Below are 18,703 nucleotides of genomic sequence, written 5' to 3' on the forward strand. Positions count from 1 at the left end.
ATGGAAAGTTTCTAATTTTGGAAAATATATTTTCTATGATTTCAATTAAGCAAGTTTGAATTAAATGGTTTGTGAAAGTATGTTCAACTATATACAAATGGTTTACATGTCTTGCATATATTCGTACTTAGCTTTTGCTAACCCGTATTTCCTATTTGTTTTGGCTTGGCCCTGTTCACCTTTTGGTGAGCAGTTTTCAGGAACTTGATGTGATGATGTGACATGCTTGCATACGGGATTAATGGAGAGTTCACTAGTTAGGATTTATTTTTCTAAGTTGGTTTCATTTGTGAGTTCAGATTTAGTATTTAAATTTCAAGGGTTTATCGAATATACACTATTATTAGTTCGACTATTATTATTCAATAAAGAAAAGTATTTGAGTTATTCCGCTGCATTAGTTGAGTTAATTAGCCTTTAACGTAATCACGTGGCGTAATACTCCTAAGTTTCTCTCCATGTTGGTTTTATTCAAATAAATGTTGGTTTAAAAAAAAGAGAAATTTGGGGTGTTACATATATATATATATATATATATATATATATATATATATATATATATATATATATATATATATATATATATATATATATATATATATATATATATATATTACAATCACAGTTACAACTAAATTACCTAATACTAATACACCTAAGAAACAAAAAGTACTTCCCCCTTGTCATTTGGCATGAGGTGTGATCTCGTCTCGTGATATTTAAAAGAAGAGCTATTTCCATGACAAAACAAGTATTATAAGGTTGTTTGCCTTGAGTACCTCTTGAGCTTGCGCCTATGAAAACACAATTTGTTATTGGGCCCTTAAGAAAGTTATCTTATAGGATGGTATTGACACTTTGAACAAAAAACGGAATGAAAATGACAATCATAATGGAGCATCACTTACACTATAAGCTGGACATTTTATAATCTTACTATCACCTTGCACTTGTGTAGAAAGTCAGTCAGTGGTTTAAAGTTTCTATAGTTCCTAATACCTTTTCATCAATATTGTGGACCAATTGGAAGTAAAATATTAGTTGAAGATCGACTAACATAAAGACTTAACAGGCAATATCAGTTAGGTTGTGCATCAAATTAACTTTTCAAAATCACCTTTCAAACACTAACTTAAGTTCAAAAACAGGCTACATTAGTGCATGACGGAAAATTAAAATAACTTTTAACCAAATGCAACGTTTCATTTAAGGAAAGAGGAAGTACAAAAAGGTCAAATGTCGCCTACTATTTAAAAATACAAGTATCATTGGCAATGATACACACTTTTCACATACATCACAACGTACCTTTTATCTCTGTTAAACTAGCTTGTGCGAGAGAATTAGTATTAATGAAAAACAAAGTGAGTAAATAGGAATAAAAAAAATGGAGGGAGTGTCAGCAAAAAAATATGGTCAAGACGAGGTATGGGATAGTGTAAAAATCAAAATGTTACAGTTAAAGAAAATAGAGGAAGTACAATTTAGCTATAACATCTCTGCTAGTATCCTAATTTTCAAATTACCAGACTGGTTTGATTTATTTTTGGACGGTATGTGAATGTTCATATAATCAAAATGATCTGTTAATGTCCAGCACTTAAGGAAATTATGACCTGATATGGAGGACGATAACTAATGATAATATGGAAAATGCAGATATTTGGCTATTTTCTAATATGGACTTCTCATAATAGACCGACCGAAATCCCTTGATGAATAGAGAAATTCACATATAGCCAGCACATACAGTTGTTCATTCGAGCCAATATTTTCTGCCATTGGGAGTCTTCCAGTCCTGAAAGTTGGAACTTGGAAATTAAGGTAGTTTTAGTTCCTCTCTATCTCTTTCTCTCACAAATGTGATATCAATTAGCTATAAATACAACTTTCGGAGTAACTCTCATTGCAGAACTTTTAGCCAGATATATATTCTATCCATCCAATTTCTTGTACCTATGTCCAATGCAGTTACGGAAGAATTATATTCGTTTTTTGATCATGCGTAGTGCAAGATGTGCCTTCGTATTCTACCCAACACAAAGATATCTAAATTATACTTTGTACATGAAGTTGACAACATAACCAGTGTGTTTATCAATATTACAGAAAATAGCCGATTTAACTCCAACAGAAATTCCAATAAAACATGAACAAATCACCAGGAACCTGAAATTCACTAAATAGAGCACAATTAAAATTTTCAGAAAATGGAAACAACCTCTAAATTCAAAACATTGCATACAATCTCGCCTCCGTCAGCCGTTCTAAGATCTAGTAAATCCAATCTAAACAAAAAAAACAACACTGAAACCCTAGAATTCACTCGGGCACTCAAAATAGACGAGAATAGGGAAAAATTGTTAAGAATTTTGAAATTTACCTTCGGAATTTGAACATCGCCATAGCTAGAGGCTAAAGTGATTCGAAAATGGAACATCGCCATAGCTTGAGCCTAAATTGATCAGAGAATCGCCACAACCAACATCGCGTCAATAGTATGAGGAAGAACTGGACTCCATCTCTAACCAAGAACAGAAGGAAAGCCACTTTAGAGGAGGACAATGAATGGGTGAAGTTTAGCGTGTAATGACGGTAGCTGCCATCAAGATCGAGGGAAGGTGAGACAAATAAGAGAGGGCGGATGAGAGAAAATTAGGTTGAGAATGGGTTGCTGAGGAGGAAAGTTGGCTTGGAAGCCTTGGAACAAAGTGAGTGGGGAAGAGGTGAGACCGTAAATTCAAGAAGGGATTAAGGGTAAGGAGGTAATTTCACTATTCTTAAGGAAAGTTAGAAGGCATTCCTTGCTTTTTAAAGGGTTAGGATACGTCGGAAATGGTAAGTATGACTCCTATTTAAATACGGAGGGAGTACAAACTCTAACACAACTTTCTCCTTCCCTCGTCCTTCTCGTCTCTCCCCAGGGTTACAAAAATTAAGGTTTCTTATGCCGGAAATAGTCAAAAATCTCCATAAAACTTTAAATACTCCATCAACTAGCTAGCTACAGCATAAAAAGCAGTCAAAGATTGCAAATGCGATTGAGATAAGATAATATGGTACCATCATATTAAAAAGTTGAGATAATTGGAGACTTGGAGCATAAATCACACCACTCGGATTATATAATTAGTCGAGAATACTACTTAATTTCGCACTAACTATCATTATAAGGTACTAGACAATATTCCAACTTACTTGGGACTGAATCTTTTACTTCATTCTTTATCCTTAAAACCAACCATTTTTACATTTATTTCTTTTTCTTTCTAGAAACCATTTTTTATTTAACCAAACACTACACACCTATGTTGTACGGACGTGATTAATAATAGTAGTACGAGATTAGAGTAATTATTTAACAACTTAGTTAATTAGTGATTAAAATACCATGAGAAACAGCATATACGTGTACTCTTTTAACTAATTTATACAACACTAATGTTCTTTAGTGAGGGTGAAGCTAAGGACTCGATCAATTAGGATGTACATCGTTACTCGTGTTTTTTTTTTTATTTTTAATTTCACTTTTTATTAAAACGAGTGTACGATGCAAGTATACAAGTTGTCCAGGTTCTAAGGCGTTTAGTACCAGATGGAGTGCATCACAAATTTGTTTTTCCAAAAAGAAGATTCATATCTTGGTCATCACAATTTTGGTCTCCCTATTTTACCTTGGCATAAACAATCAAACATGGCTTTGGCTCTAGCTTGGAATTCCATGGCCTTTAAATCTTTAATAATCAGGCACAAAATATGCTGAGATTCACTATCATTATGATTTGTTTGGTTGCGAGGAAAGTCATTTTTTAATGTAGTTTTAACCTTCTTATTTTCCATTTTCTATTTGGTATTGAACATAACCGGTTTTTTCGATGTATATATTTTTTTGTTAATTAAAAAGTCATCACTTTTTCATGTAATAGAGAAGAAGAAAAATCAAAATTTTGAATCAACGATAAGATAAGTATGGAGTTTACCCTAATTGTTCAACTTAAGTTGGAATGCAAAAGTAACAAAAGTGAAAGAAAAGACAAGATAGTTTAATTTAAATGAAGCACGACGAGAGAAGAAAAGGTGAACATAAATTCTTATTTACAATGGGTGTACAAGAAAAGGTGAACTCAAAATGCTTAAAAGTTAAGCATATATGTAAAAGTTATCTATTTTTCAGTGATAAATTTTTTCATTTTAGTAAAACTTATTTCTTCAAAAATAATGTATAAAATTAATCATTTAACCATTTAAAATATTTATCTATCAATTTTTTTTACTAATATAAAAGTTAATCAAAACTAGGTTAAAGTTACAAAAAAAAATGGTTAAAGTTATCTTGGTGTACAATAAATTTATTGTACACCTTGTGCGCACAAGACCTTTTGAAAGGTGAATCATGAATGTTCTAAAAATAGAAATACAACAGGAAGAGGACACGCGGTATCATGATGCGTAAGTTACTCTATTCTAAAATATTACTCCGTAGTATAGATTTTCTTGATTATCATTTCCAAAAATAGGATTTAAAAAAAAAAAAAATTACAGAACAAATGACAAATTATCATATGAAGGATCACACATTGAAAATTATAGGTGCACCATCAACTCACACATCGAGGGGTTGTTTACATTATGAATAAAAAATACCAAATTCGAGCTAATATATGTATCTATCACTTATTTCCTCAGAAAATCTCAACTTCCAGTCTTGGAGGTACGGAGTAATAGTATGATATAAAAGTATCTACCACTTCAAACTTTTCACAATTCACAATTCACAATTCACAATTTCATTGCGAATTAGCCCAAGCCAGAGAAGGGTTCGGCTCGGGCTAACCGCTAAGCGTGTGATAAAAGATAGTTTGACAAATTTAAAGGAGTAACATAACGTAAGAAAACAACCATAATCATAAATATTCCTGAGAAGAGAACTAAAAAGGGATTCCTGTGTTGGAACCGCACTAACTGAAAGCCTGAAACCAACATGAGAAGTAATCAAGCAGAACTCTGGGTTCCTACAGTGAAGTCAAATGATCTTAAACCACAAGGACCATATCACAGGCGTGAAGGAGAAAGCTGTCTTTTCAACAAAGATGTCAGAAAATTATAATGTATAATTTTCCAACTTGACATTACTAGATTATTTATAACAATACCTCATCTTTTTATACAATAATCAGTTACAAACTTACATACATGCCTGAAGCCTGAAAGACCACAGCAAAAGAAAAGGACCAGCTCTGAGAAACTGATTTCAGCTAAAACAAGCACTACGAACCCATTGCAACGCTCGTTCTTTACAAAAATTTTAATTGACCAAGATCACCCTATGATATTGATGATAAATAACCCTATCTAACAAAAAATTTCCATATTTCTTGAGTAATATGGAAAAATCAACAAGCCAAAACAAAAAAAAGGAGGGAGAATAATAAGAGGTTATAAATAAAGGAAATCATTCTACCTAAACCAACTATACAAATCATAAGCTTCTGTTGTCCATACTTGAGTATATACGAGGCAGAAATCAGTGATCTACATTCAGCCTCTTGAGCTCAGATAGGAAAGTGGGACTAGAAGCAAGTGTGCGGCGTGCAAGACTCCTAATGTCATCGCGAGAACAATCACGTGATATACGAACAAGTTCCCACAGGGCACCCCCACTAATCATGTCTGTTGCGTTTGCCTCTGAGTAATGGGATTAAATGAATGGTAAATAACACGCATGATGAGGTATCACAGGGGAAAAAAAGTTTGAGGTATATAGGAAGCACATACCATGTTGAGCAAGGTGGCAGAGTGCCAGTTCAATGTGCCGCCGGATTGAAGACGCTTCATTGTTGGCATTCTGTACAATCCAAGGGAGTGCACCGTCCTGAATCAGCAAAGATCTTCCGGTTCTATATCCTGTTATTCAGAGGACATTGTTCATGGTAGATTATTCAAAAATTACAGGCTCATACTATTTTCCTACAATGCATTCCATCAAAATTGCATAATATTATAATTGTTTTTTAAGATCCTAAAATCAACCCCCATAGAAAAACTACGTTTGTTAATATTAAGCAGAAACAATAATAAAAAGCAGCAAGCAATTGTGGTCTGGTCCAAAATTTGAAGTGAAATTAGACACTAAATGTGCTCATCCCTTCATGCCTTTGGTCTGTATGGAAAATAAAGGAAACACAGAGAAACAGAACACAACAAAAGTAACCTATAGTATCTAAGGAAGCCTAAAATCTCAAATCCATACTCCAACCATGAATGTAAACCCATACTTGTGGTTTCTTCAAGCTGGCATTATTCAGGATAAGGAAATGTGCAAGTCAAAGTAAAAAGTGCAAAAACACAGAAGAAAACAACTTAAGGAACCAACCCTATTGTATTCATCAATGACAAAAAAATTAAAGTTCCTGAATTGACCAGAAAGAATATGTTCAGGTTGGTATTCCACAAAATCAACCCAATAGATTTCGGGTTTTTACTGTTGAACATCCTAGAGACCTAAGTAGTTGATATTATCTCAGCTAAGCCAACCCAAATAGTCTCAACCCGCTAGAAACCTTAAGTAGTTAACATCACAATCCAGCCATGCCAACCCAAATAGTAGGGCATGTAATTGGGTTGATGCCTTGCGTATTCATTTCTCATTTATCATACGGCTAACCAGGCATGACAGGTAGATGTTCAATATTTAAAATTGATAATTACCTTGAGATGATGCCCTGGATTCACATTTTGCAAAGTTTGCAATCCCACGAGCAACTTGTGCAAGGACATCTGGGTGTCCAAATCTGACCATCCCCAGTAAAGCCTTGATACCACCTTCACCTCTGAGCTTTGCCTGTAGTTTGTCTGATAGAAATATGGTCAGATATTTTCTACCCATGTCCTTGCCAAAACTTCAAAATAACAAATAACTAAAAAGTTAAGAGGAAACAAATAGTAGTTTGGTAGGACAAGTTCATGATATCATACAAGACCTATAAAGATTTAGCAATAGCAAACAATTCATACTATTTAGCATTATTCATTTAGTTGGTATACTGAAAGACAAATTTAATAGGAAGATAACCATAAGATCTTTTTTCTTTCAACAGCCTTTTATAGTTTCAAGATTAAATGAAACTAGCACAAGCGCACAATGGCTGCAACTATGTAAACCAAATACAACTCAGATCTTTGATGATCCGACCTTTAAGAAAGAAGATATAGGGGCATGTATACCTACCAAAAGTAAATCATCTTCAACATCACATTATGATAAAGACGAGATACCCTTGAATCATAAAGTAAAACAGTATAAAACCACCCCGTGTTGATTATAGTCAGCACGTTGGAGCGGTTGACTAAGAAAAAAAGGTCCAATATTAAATGACAGCATTGACTAGCTCAATATGGACATGGCTCGTGATGAACTGTAATTCAGGCAATAAGTAATGCTGTATTGACATCAAAACTTGATATGTTATTGACATGCTGAAACTACAGTTGAAACTGCTTCACATCAACATCTAACCCCCAATGTCCTTCAGTACAAGAAGAAAAAACAATAAATCTCAATTAAGACACTTCAGAACTCAAACGTTTATGAAATTCATGGTTTACCATTGCCACAAAGATTAGCAACTGCTCCAGCAATCATGCGAAGGGTTTGGGGATCCTCTGCATTAGTAGCAGTTACTGATAGTAAACCGACACCTCCTTGGGCCATTATCAGCTCTTGGTTGGTTTCTGAAGTGACAAGAAAAGAGCAACTTAATAGCATAAAAAGGAAAAGATAATGGAAGAATGCCAGGAAAAGAGTTAGCCAAACTCACCATTCATTGCTAAATTTGCAATAGCACCAGCAGCAACTCGATGTATGGTCTCATCCTCCGAGCTTCTTAGAAGATTCAGCAAGGAAGTAAGCCCACCTGCCTCTACAATCTTCTCCTGATTTGTTTCTGCAAGATCATAGAGAGTCAAATCATGAAGTTTTCTAACAATGTAGGTGGAAAAATTGATATATTCCTTAGCTGATTCAATTAACAACGGGAGCCCTTTACCTTCTGCAGCCAAATTTGCAACAACTTTCACAGCATGAATTCTAATGTCAGCATCGTCTGCTTCAAGCAACGACAATATCTTCTGCAAACCAACTGTAAGGAGACTAATTCTTGTTAGAACAAAACAGAGCAAGAAACAAGCTGTATATGATAAACCAAGGGAAATTCACGTAATGGGTTCTTACCTTGCTCAAAGAGCTTGGCTATTGAACTCTTATCTTCATTTCCTGCATCATCTATTTGTGGCCGAACTTGTGACACTTGAGTATCAACATCAACATGAACTTCAGATGTCCTATTGTCAAGTCTTTCTCTACTCTATACAACCAAAAGCAAATTCTTTTTAGGTCCAAAATGGTACATCCCCAAATTATGATGCAGTAGAGATTCGGCAAATCATTCAAGTTCTAGACAAGCTTCTGGAACCCAAAAGTCTAACTGATGATAGCACAGGGCACTGAAATGCATTGCTTTGATATCCATGTTATTGCTTGTCCAAGTATCTAACTTTCTTTTTGGACTGAAAGTTCATTAGATTATGAGGCAATTAGAAACAAAAGGACCATGCCTCCGGTTGTTCCTCAAGGTTCATACTTTATGCAATACAAAAAAGTTATTGCATGTAGTATGAAAAGAAGGCAAAAATAACCCTTAACCAAGGCCAAAAATACGAAACTATCAGCTTTTAGCATAAAATGGAAATCCATGCCAAGACTAGCACAGTAGCACCAGCGCCATGGAAGAAGATAATACACAGTACTGTTAACTCCAGATGCAGTGGTGAAATGAAAGAGGGAATTGTTGTCTGAAGCCTTGCCTAAGATATTCAAGATTGGTAGATAGTTTCCAGGCTTTCTAAAGAATATTAATAGTAATAGCAACTAGAAAATATCACATGAGATAGAGGGAACTTCTAGATCTAGATTGGTTGAATAAAGAAAAACAACTCAAGCTAAAGACTTTTCATCATCAAACAACAAAAAGGGCCTCGACAGAAGCACACGGAAAAATAGGAGACAAGCAATGATAACAGATTTTAACTCTTAAGCACAAAGATCCTTTACATTAGGGAACAAAAGCTACCATACGTCACCCCGTTTCTAAAGATGGAAATATACTAAGCAAATAGACTACATAGTCTCTTACTAATTTCACTTGTGGTCTGGCCCTACAGTGCATGTTTTCTATAATTGTCAAAGACTGAAAAGAGCACCGTACCTCATCAGCTTCAAAGCTTAACTGCAACAATTGCCCTTGCAGCATAGCTATCTCACGCTCAAGTTTCTCCCTTTGATAGGCCTCATCCTTCAACATCTGATGAAGCTTCAACATTTCAGAATTTGCAGCTGCCTGAACATGAAGAATATAGTCAGTCTAGAAGTCAAAAACAGGCAATGGAAGAAAATACAAGACATAAGGTGGCAATTTCAATTGAAGTGACATACCTCTTGTTTCTTTGATTGCACGAGCTGAGTTTTAAGATTGGCTGCCTCCTGTTCAGCAGCCTTCTTCAGAAGCTTTTCATTCTGAAGTAACCTTTTCACCTCAGCAAGTTCTTCAGCAGCAGGCACCTGAAATGCCCATTAAATAAGCATTAGAAATGCTCATTACTGCAAGAGTAAAACAATAACTTTGGTTTGTGGATAACGTGAACTTAAACATGGATACCTCTCTCGTAGATGATTTGTCAGACAAATCGTGCTTGGCACCTGATGTACTGGCTTCATTACTTTGCTTTCGCTGATTGATTGCCCATTGCTCCTCAAGCTTTTTTACTGCCTCCATATAGTCTTTCTGGTATTTCTGTCTCTCTTTCTAGAAAAGGAAATTACATCAGTAACTTGGATTTAGAAACAAGTAGATACAAGTCAACCATTATATCAACTTCAGCATAGTTTGGCTGTTTACACCACAGAACTGTAGTAAAGCCATAACAGTGTACAACAGAACAACCGCACCCAATGTGGATAACCAGCCAGCCAGAGTAGTGCAAGGGTAGAATAAAAAAAAGATACGAAGTATGAATTATTGATAGACTGTGCTTTCAGAGTTTATCCTCTAAGGTGGCTTCCTCCACACCACTCAGATTGAGGCCCCACCCTAGAGAAGTTGGGTTTTTTTTCCTGACCCCACCACCTCAGAAAATGCTTGGATCATACAGATCACAAATTCACGAGGCCCCCTAATTACCCTGCCCATGCCTATGCAAATTTCACTATTCAATTAATCTTACAAACATGTCTTAAAAGCTCAAAAAAAGGGATATGGATTTGATATCCTGACTCAACATACCAACTTTTCACATAGACAATTCAATTTTCCTGAACCACATATTGATAGAGAAATAAATACTACGTAAAATGGAGAAAAACGCAACGAAAGAATTGTGCAATGCTAAAGACAAGGATTTTAACAAGAACTGCCAAACAAGTCAACGTGAATATCTATTAATGAATGTAAAACATGCGAGGCACAATCACACATCTTTTAAAAGTGGGAGGTGTTTTCTTAATGTGATGTTCCCCTGTCAAATTTAAGTGTCCATGTGCCTAGCATGTGGCCTAGGTAAGTAGACCCAGGTAAGTAGACTCAATCGCCCAAAATAATACAAGCAGAATGCAAAATAGCACTTAAAACTCCCAACTGGACACGACCAACTTCAAATATTATCATACTTGCTAGTGTTGCTAGTACCAAAAACTTACATGCTCGTACATATAGCAGGAAGAGAAAATAGCAAATAAGTTTACAAATCAGTGTCTTTTGCTACTTTGACGAATATTACTTTACAGCTCCAGGCTGGCTCATTACTTAGCATCTCTGATTGGCAGAGCACCCCCGAATAATGTAGGAAAAGAGGTGAGGAGAAGAACTAGAATATTATGTAGCGAACGGTAAAAAATAGCTTAAAGGGAAACAAAAAAAGGTAGATAAGCAAACAAGTAGGAGTCAACTTAATCACTGTTTTCCAAAAAAAAGTGGCAGGCCCTTATTACTTTTCATAAGCAAATGGAAACAAATACATCCAATAAGTCAATAACAAATAAAAATAAATTACTTTTCAGGGTTCTGCCTAAACATATCCTAAAATATCAATAAAATAAATCTCAATACTGGCACAATAACAGGAGAAGAAAAAACAGGACATCAGCACAATCAAAATCAATAGAAACATGCACATTTCTGAATTTGACTTGATTTCTCACATAGTAATTTTATCAGAAATTGATTGTATATAACTAACTATACACTGTATGTAAACCAATTTACCTCCAAAGCATCAGCATACTTTCTTTCAGCATCAGATACACGATTTTGTGCCTCTGTGTCTATCTCATCAATCCTGTCCTGGAATGCCTTTTGTAGCCTTTCACTTTCTGCCATTAGTTTGTCTAGTTGTATGTCAAGTTTTCTTGACAAACTTTTGTAATCAAATTCCTCCTTTATTTTCAACATGTTTTCCACCTTCATAGCCTGTAAAGTAATATGATCCTATCATCATGTGTTGATGAAATCAAATAGACTAATAGCCATAGCTAGATGCTTGAAATTGACACTAACCAGGACATAATATCAATCAGTGGACCCACATGTAATTCAAAACAGATATACCATCTTGTAAAATATACTCTTTCCTAAAAGGAGTAAATTTTCACCAATAAAGGACAAATTATTTTTTACCACCTAAAAAAATCGAAAAATTATTTTTTACCACCTAAAAAATTAAAACTTGTATTTTACCACCTAAAAAAAATTAAAAGTTGTTTTTTACCACCTGAAAACAGAAAAAAGATGAAATCGTTATGTGGGGCTTACTAATTCAATTTCCCTCCAATTTTATACACTTCCTCTGCGATTTTCTGTAACTCCTTCACCCTCCTCTCTTCATTTCCATTGAATTTTGGTAATTTTGTAAATTAATAAGAGAAAAAAATCATGTGAATTCATAAAAAAAAATGAAGTAGGAGAAGAGAATGGACGAATGGTGCTAAATACATGAAATCGTGGAAGAAGAGAAAATATTAGATATATTACCGTTATTGTGGCCCTCCACATAACGGTTTCATCTATTTTTAGGTGGTAAAAAACAAGTTTTAAATTTTTTAGGTGGTAGATACAAGTTTTAGTTTTTGAGGTGGTAAAAAACAATTTTTCGATTTTTTTAGGTGGTAAGAAACAATTTGTCCTAAAATAAATACTGGAAAAAACTGATGGGCATGATTCTGTTTTCATGAATACCATATGACAGAATACAAAAGAGAGTCTGATTTATCCAATATAGAGGTTAAGGTAAGCAAAGGGTTTGCTACTCACCCTTTGACCAAACATTATGGTGCTTGCTGTTTCACCTCGGTGGCGCGTGGATGGCCCAATTGTAACAACCAATGATGTTCTTGCAGTGCCTATAGCAGAGAAGTAGACTCAGAAACACGTTCTAGTTTATCTTTATCGGTTGGTGACGCGAATTAAATCATACAAGAATTACATGAAAAATCTTCCAAAGCGCAAGATGCTGCCTAGTAGATTGAAAAGGAATCAAACAAGAAAAAACAAGAGCACAGCTGACCTCCAAATGAATCTCGAAGTAACCGAGTAAGCTTTGAATCACGAACTGGAACATGTGCACTATTTTCTGCAAGAGCATTAATGCACTTGCCTAACGCACTTAATGAGAGATTAATAGATTTAGCTTCCTCAAGGGCATGGCCATCACTTCCTGGAAAATAAGAAGCAAGGAAAACCTAGGGCGTTTCAACAAATGAGAGGAAAACTGACCCTTGGAGCAAAATACGCAACACAAATATAAAACATTGAACCAGGAGAAGTATAACCAATACTGAGCCACTGTGCATCCATAGGTATTAACACAAACATCGAGAACAAGAGAGAAGACTTTTAATGAGAATGCAATCGTAATGTTTTCCTCTTTGATTGGAAAGACTGGCTTGAACTCGAATAAGATAAAATTCTCAAAACAGGTTGTATTTTTACTTATTTGACACTAAACACGCAGTCAGAAGCTTTCGAAATACCCTTTTGTTATCAAACATAAATGTTGTATAGAGAAGCTTCAGAAATACCCTTCAATTAGCCATACATGTTGTGCATAGGATGAGAAAAAGGTAGAAACATATAGGAACACAATGTGGAAACTTTTAAGTTCCAATTGACCTCCGAGAGAGTGCTTTAGGATAGGAACAAGCAAGTAAATAAAATAAATAATCCCATCAATAAAGTAATTTAGGCAAGCACCTGACTTGTCAATACGCTCAGAGCCTGCAAGGTCAACTACTACAAGTTTTCCCTTCCTCACAACCGGAGGTTTGAGGATTTTAACATGAGAGCTATTTCCATTCTCACTTGGTAAGGATGAATCCTTTTCCTTGACAGATCTCCGCACATGTACCTACATGAGTGCAACGAACAATTTAAGGTTCAATCCAAGAAAGAGATAGCATCACAATCCAGAAAGAGAGGTTCAACATCACAATCCAACCAGATTACGAGAAGATAGCATCACAATCCAAGACAGAGAGAGAAAGATTTCATTACCATCAAGATAGCATGACTACGAGAAGATTCCGTATTCATCTTGGTATTAGCAGCAAATCGGTGTGCTTCCCCTAATCTCAGCAGCTCTAGGAAGCTCTTTTGATCCTTTATTTCAACACAACTAGCACCAGGCAGCGAAACATCTCCAGACTTTGGGTCTTCCATGATGGAGATGTTGTCATTACTAGGATTAAGTAAATCCTGTATTGTCTCCATGTAAAGCTACAAGGGGTTCATGAGAGAAATGATTTCATGTCATAAGTCATTGAATCAGAGACTTCTTACATGACAAACTTTTTCATGGGATAAAAGTTTCAAAACAAAGCATATAATATACATTACTTTTACTTAGAGATTTTCACAAACTTTTCCATGGATACAAACCTGGAAATAGGAAATCAATACAGTATCAGTATCCAGACGAATACCGGCCAAAATATCCTCCATTGCCCGCACCATAATCCCACGACCAGCTGTGTCTTCCTCTCCAAGTTGTCCTAGTGTGTAAGTTTTGCCAGTTCCAGTTTGTCCATAAGCCATAATTGTTCCATTATAACCATCCAAAACACTCTGCAGATTATGATAAGATACATAAACATATTAAGTCCTTTGTACGGAGTATGATAATTTCCATAGCAGACTTATCACACACGAAAAAATGAAATGAAAAAACTTAAATCATAATGTGTAAATCAGACTTGCAGACACCTCAACAGAAAAACCATCAACACCTATCAGTCTAGCAACAAATACTATGCAGCAAGATGGACTGTCTACATATATATGAGGCTGCCAGGCCAGCCTGCCACAGCCATTTCATAAGCAATCACTATCAATAAATTCAGTTTCTAACTTGCCTCTAGCATCTGGAGCAGAAGTATTAATTCTTCAGTTGTTTCAGTAATGAACTATGGAGAAGAAAGAATACATACCTCAACAACAGGTTTTGCCACAACCTCGTAAACACGTTTTTGAGATGCAAATTCGGTCAGAACCTCATCAAACTCATAAGTATCTGAGTCCCAGTTGTTCTTGCGAAGCTTTAATCTTTTGAGCTGCGATACAAAACTCAGTAAACTGACAAAGGCAGATTCTATAGGACAGCAAGAAGAAATTGATTCTAGAAAAGCAATAGAACCTCTGGTTGTACTTCTACGCAGTCTGCAAAATCAGCATCTGCAACCAACTCCTCTGTGTTCTTAGGTCGTAATCTCACAGCAACTCGTACTCTTCCTAGAACTAGTCAAAACAAAAAGGTAACATTATAGATGTGTTTAGGCACAGATGAAACTTAACTACAGGAGAGGAATCACATATTCTGAAGTTTTTATTTCAAGAATATACAGTTTATCTCAACAAACTATACATCATTGAGCCCGTGTGACTCGTCTGGCACTGTGGTACATACTTACAATTACCCATTAAGGGCAATGATGTTTGATTGGGGAGCTTTTAACTATGGAAAGTCAAATGTAGATTATCTTTCTCCAACTATTTATCACTTAATCTCACCTATACCTTATAATCTGGTAAGAGTGATACCAACTAATGATTATTTTTTTCAAGGGAGGGAGAGAACAAATGTGTAACAACAGAGACGCGCTACCTTGGACACTGATATTTTTCTTAACTTATAATCTTGTGTAAATCAAGCAATTTAAGCGTAACATTAAGAACGCATTGCAGCAAAAAGGTAACTTTCAACTATCAAGTAGCACCTTACACTCTTACAGGCTTGCACTAAGGCTGTATAATTCATAACAAACTTTGAGACAAGACCAAAAGAAGAATTGGGAAATGACGGCAATTGTCACATCATGTAAAATAATTCTCAGAATCATCGTAAGAAGAGAACAACAAGGCATCTATGTAACTATGATTCTTCATTTAGACCCAATAACCAATGTTCGGCCCCTCGATCCCTTGATATCATGAAAAAAGCAGATGATAGGTCCCATGCTATAGTCCACCACAGCCATTTGATATTTGCCCTCAAGTCAAGTAAATTGGGTGTATATCACTTCCATAATCAATGTACAACAACCCAAACAGCAAAAATGCTAAAATTTTCCAAGTCATATGAAACTACAAACAAATTTATCCAACACATAAATTAATTCCCAGATAAACAAACAGTTCCTAAATTGGAAACCTAATTGAAACCATATCCAGTCCATTTAAGCCACTGAAACAACAGAATTCGAATCAAATCAAGTGAAGCCCTAACGGCTAAGTAAGCATTAAGTAAACATTAATTACACCAATGGACACGTGATTAACCCGAACTTAATAAATTGAGGTGAACTACATTGATTATCAGCATCACATTTGCAACAATTGAAAAAGTAAACTAAAATGAAAAAGAAAGAACTAACCAGCGGCGTCGTTTTTGGCGGAGGAGAGAGAAGCAGGGGAGCTCCGGCGAAGTGAAGAAGACGAAGACTTATTAGATTTAAAGGAAGAGGAAGAAGAAAGAGAAGACCTAGGGTTTGAATTGATGGAAGAATTAAGAGTTTTATTCAAGGAGGATTTGGTAGTTCCATTTCTGGAGTGATTCCAAGTTCCAGTATTGTTCGACATTTTTGAAATGATTTGGATACAAACGATGAATTGCTTTAATATTTGAATTTGTGGGATTGTGATTGTGATTGGAAAAAGGGGTTTTTGAGGAGGAAAAAGGTAGAAAGTTTGGGGAATTCAAAAAGAGAGCTGGAAATGGAGGAGAGAGAGTGGTGGAGGGGAAGTAATGGAGGGAGGAAGAGAAGAAAAAGAGAGAGGGAGAGTGGACCAAATCGTGTTCCCGGAGTGGGAGTGCGAGAGAGGGGGGATTATGGTAATGTGCGGCCTCTCCGCACAATTTACTTTCTATGTTAACTACAGGACCTCTAATAAACTATGGAATTATTTAAATAAAGTGTATAATAAATTTTGTATATCGGAATAAGAGTTAATTTAAAATGATTAAAATTTATCCCGTTATATAAAGTACAGGTTATTTATTTATTTAGTGATGAATTTTTCGCTTTTATAAAAAATTATTCATTCGAAATCACTAACATTATAAAATAACTATGTATCCTTTTAAAATGTCTATCCATCATAAAAAAAAAAGTTCTAATATAAAAGTTAATCAAAACATGTTAAAATTATCAAAATTTGGTTAAAAGTTACCCGGTGTATAATAAACATATTGTACACTTAATGCAAGAACTTTTGTTATTTTTTTTTTGAGGGAAAATAACTTTTGTTATTCGTTAACCAAGAAATCGGGAGAGATGTTGTAGGTAATGGTCTATTTTTTAAGTTTGGTTTTCTGATTAACTTGGAAATGAGTTGGATTGCCTCTTGTATGAGGTTATGAACTTATATGATGTACATTTTGATCTTAATATGATTATATAGTCTTTTCAACTAAAGTGAAACCTTTTCAGATATATGTGAGGGGGGGGGGGGGGGGGGGGGGGGGGGGGGGGGGGGAAGGGATTGAGTAGCCTCAAACCAGCAGTAACCTAGCTTGCCTTATTAGTTGATTTTAAAAAAATACTTTTGCGATTTTTATATAAAAAAAAAACTAATTTGTGAACTATTTATGCATTTGATACTTTGACTAGCAACTATTTCAATCATATACGCATAGAGATGATGTGAATCATGTTAGTGAAAGCACATGCAATTCAAATGCATAGTTGATGGCTCGAGTAATCCAATTCGATTGTAATAGTCACTTCATATATGTTTATGAGGCAACCATATTATTAAAAGTTATGGTGTTTATGAAGCAATAATGTTATATCAATCCATTGATATTGGACTACAATTGTGACTTAAGAGAAAGGTGCTCAAAAGTGAAAAGTATATAAACATATAATAATATATTGGAATTAGACGACTTTATTAAAAACTTGCATTATGTTACTTTCATTTTTATCTTTACATTCACATAACATTGGCTTTATAAGTCATCGTGATTTAGAAGATAAAAACCTACAAACTATGACATTTTAGAACATGCATCAATTGAAATGCAATCCCTTCAAAGGAATACTTGAGATCGCCTATTCAAGCATCTTAGCGAACATAATTACATTTTCAACGCGGTGTCTTATTAGTATATAAATTTAAAAGAAAAGTTAATTTAAAAAGCAACTCGTTTGATACTTCACTAATATTTTAATAGTTCACATATATTTTTAATTCGTTTGATCTATTACATAATTCCAAAAGCACGGTGTCTTTAGAATATTTACACATAAAAGAGGAGAATGGACTTTGAATCATTAAAACGATTAAGAAACAAAAGAGATCGATATCTTATAAAATAGAAATTTAGTAAAGTGATAGTTATTCTAAAATAAAAGCATCCTTTAATAGATACTCCCTCCGTCCCAAAATTATAGTCCTATTTGACTAAAAACACGGATTTTAAGAAAAGTGAAATTAAGTGTGTGAGAAACTGAAATATAGTACATTGATGATGAAAAATTAGAATATAGTACATGTAAAAAAGAATAAAGTACATGGGGGAAGAGAAAATAGTACTCCCTCCGTCTTTTTTTGTTCTTTACTTTTTCCTTTTTGGCTATTTCAAAATGTTCTTTATATTTTCTTTTATATTATCACATAAATGACTTAGTATTCTATCAAAATTTGTGTCAAATTATTATTTTAACCAATTAAATTCATTGGGTCATTTAATTTCTCACACTTTTTCATTGGGACATTAAAATTTTCTCATTTCCCAATATCAGAACTTTGATAAAAGTGAAAACATTATAAATAAACGTAATTTATCTTGTTTAAATAAAAAAATTGAGGAATCTCGATGCAAATTAAATAATCGTTAAAACGCGTGAAAATACCAAACGTAAAGAACAAAAAGGGACGGATCGGAGGGAGTACATGTTAAAAGGAATAAAGTACATTTTCTTTTTGTTTTGTGGTCCCAAATGAGGATAATATGGGAAATTTTTCGTGTTCAGATAAGGAAATAGAACTATAATTATGAGACGTCCGATTTAGAAAACAGGACTATATAAGGTAATTAATTCAAAGGTGGTGTATTTTTAAGGTATTAAATACCAAATAATCGTATATTTTTTTAATTA

General features: G+C 34.6%; 1 protein-coding gene across 1 annotated transcript; it reads right to left on the reverse strand.

Annotated features, from left to right (window-relative positions):
• Positions 1-5,061: 5,061 nt before the first annotated feature.
• LOC110784385 (kinesin-like protein KIN-UA) lies at positions 5,062-16,469 on the reverse strand. Its single transcript, XM_021988839.2, has 19 exons — positions 15,974-16,469; positions 14,737-14,837; positions 14,531-14,653; positions 13,983-14,168; positions 13,599-13,820; positions 13,299-13,452; positions 12,613-12,762; positions 12,360-12,448; positions 11,316-11,519; positions 9,714-9,860; positions 9,491-9,616; positions 9,264-9,395; positions 8,231-8,363; positions 8,046-8,138; positions 7,818-7,943; positions 7,606-7,731; positions 6,709-6,852; positions 5,776-5,904; positions 5,062-5,685 (listed from the first exon to the last, which is right to left on the reverse strand). Exons 1-19 carry the CDS (start codon positions 16,176-16,178, stop codon positions 5,525-5,527), a joined length of 2,751 nt encoding a protein of 916 aa, XP_021844531.2. The 5' UTR covers positions 16,179-16,469; the 3' UTR covers positions 5,062-5,524.
• Between the last annotated feature and the right edge of the window lie 2,234 nt (positions 16,470-18,703).

This window comes from Spinacia oleracea, chromosome 6 (genome assembly GCF_020520425.1).
Source record: "Spinacia oleracea cultivar Varoflay chromosome 6, BTI_SOV_V1, whole genome shotgun sequence".
NCBI classification, from domain to species: domain Eukaryota; kingdom Viridiplantae; phylum Streptophyta; class Magnoliopsida; order Caryophyllales; family Amaranthaceae; genus Spinacia; species Spinacia oleracea.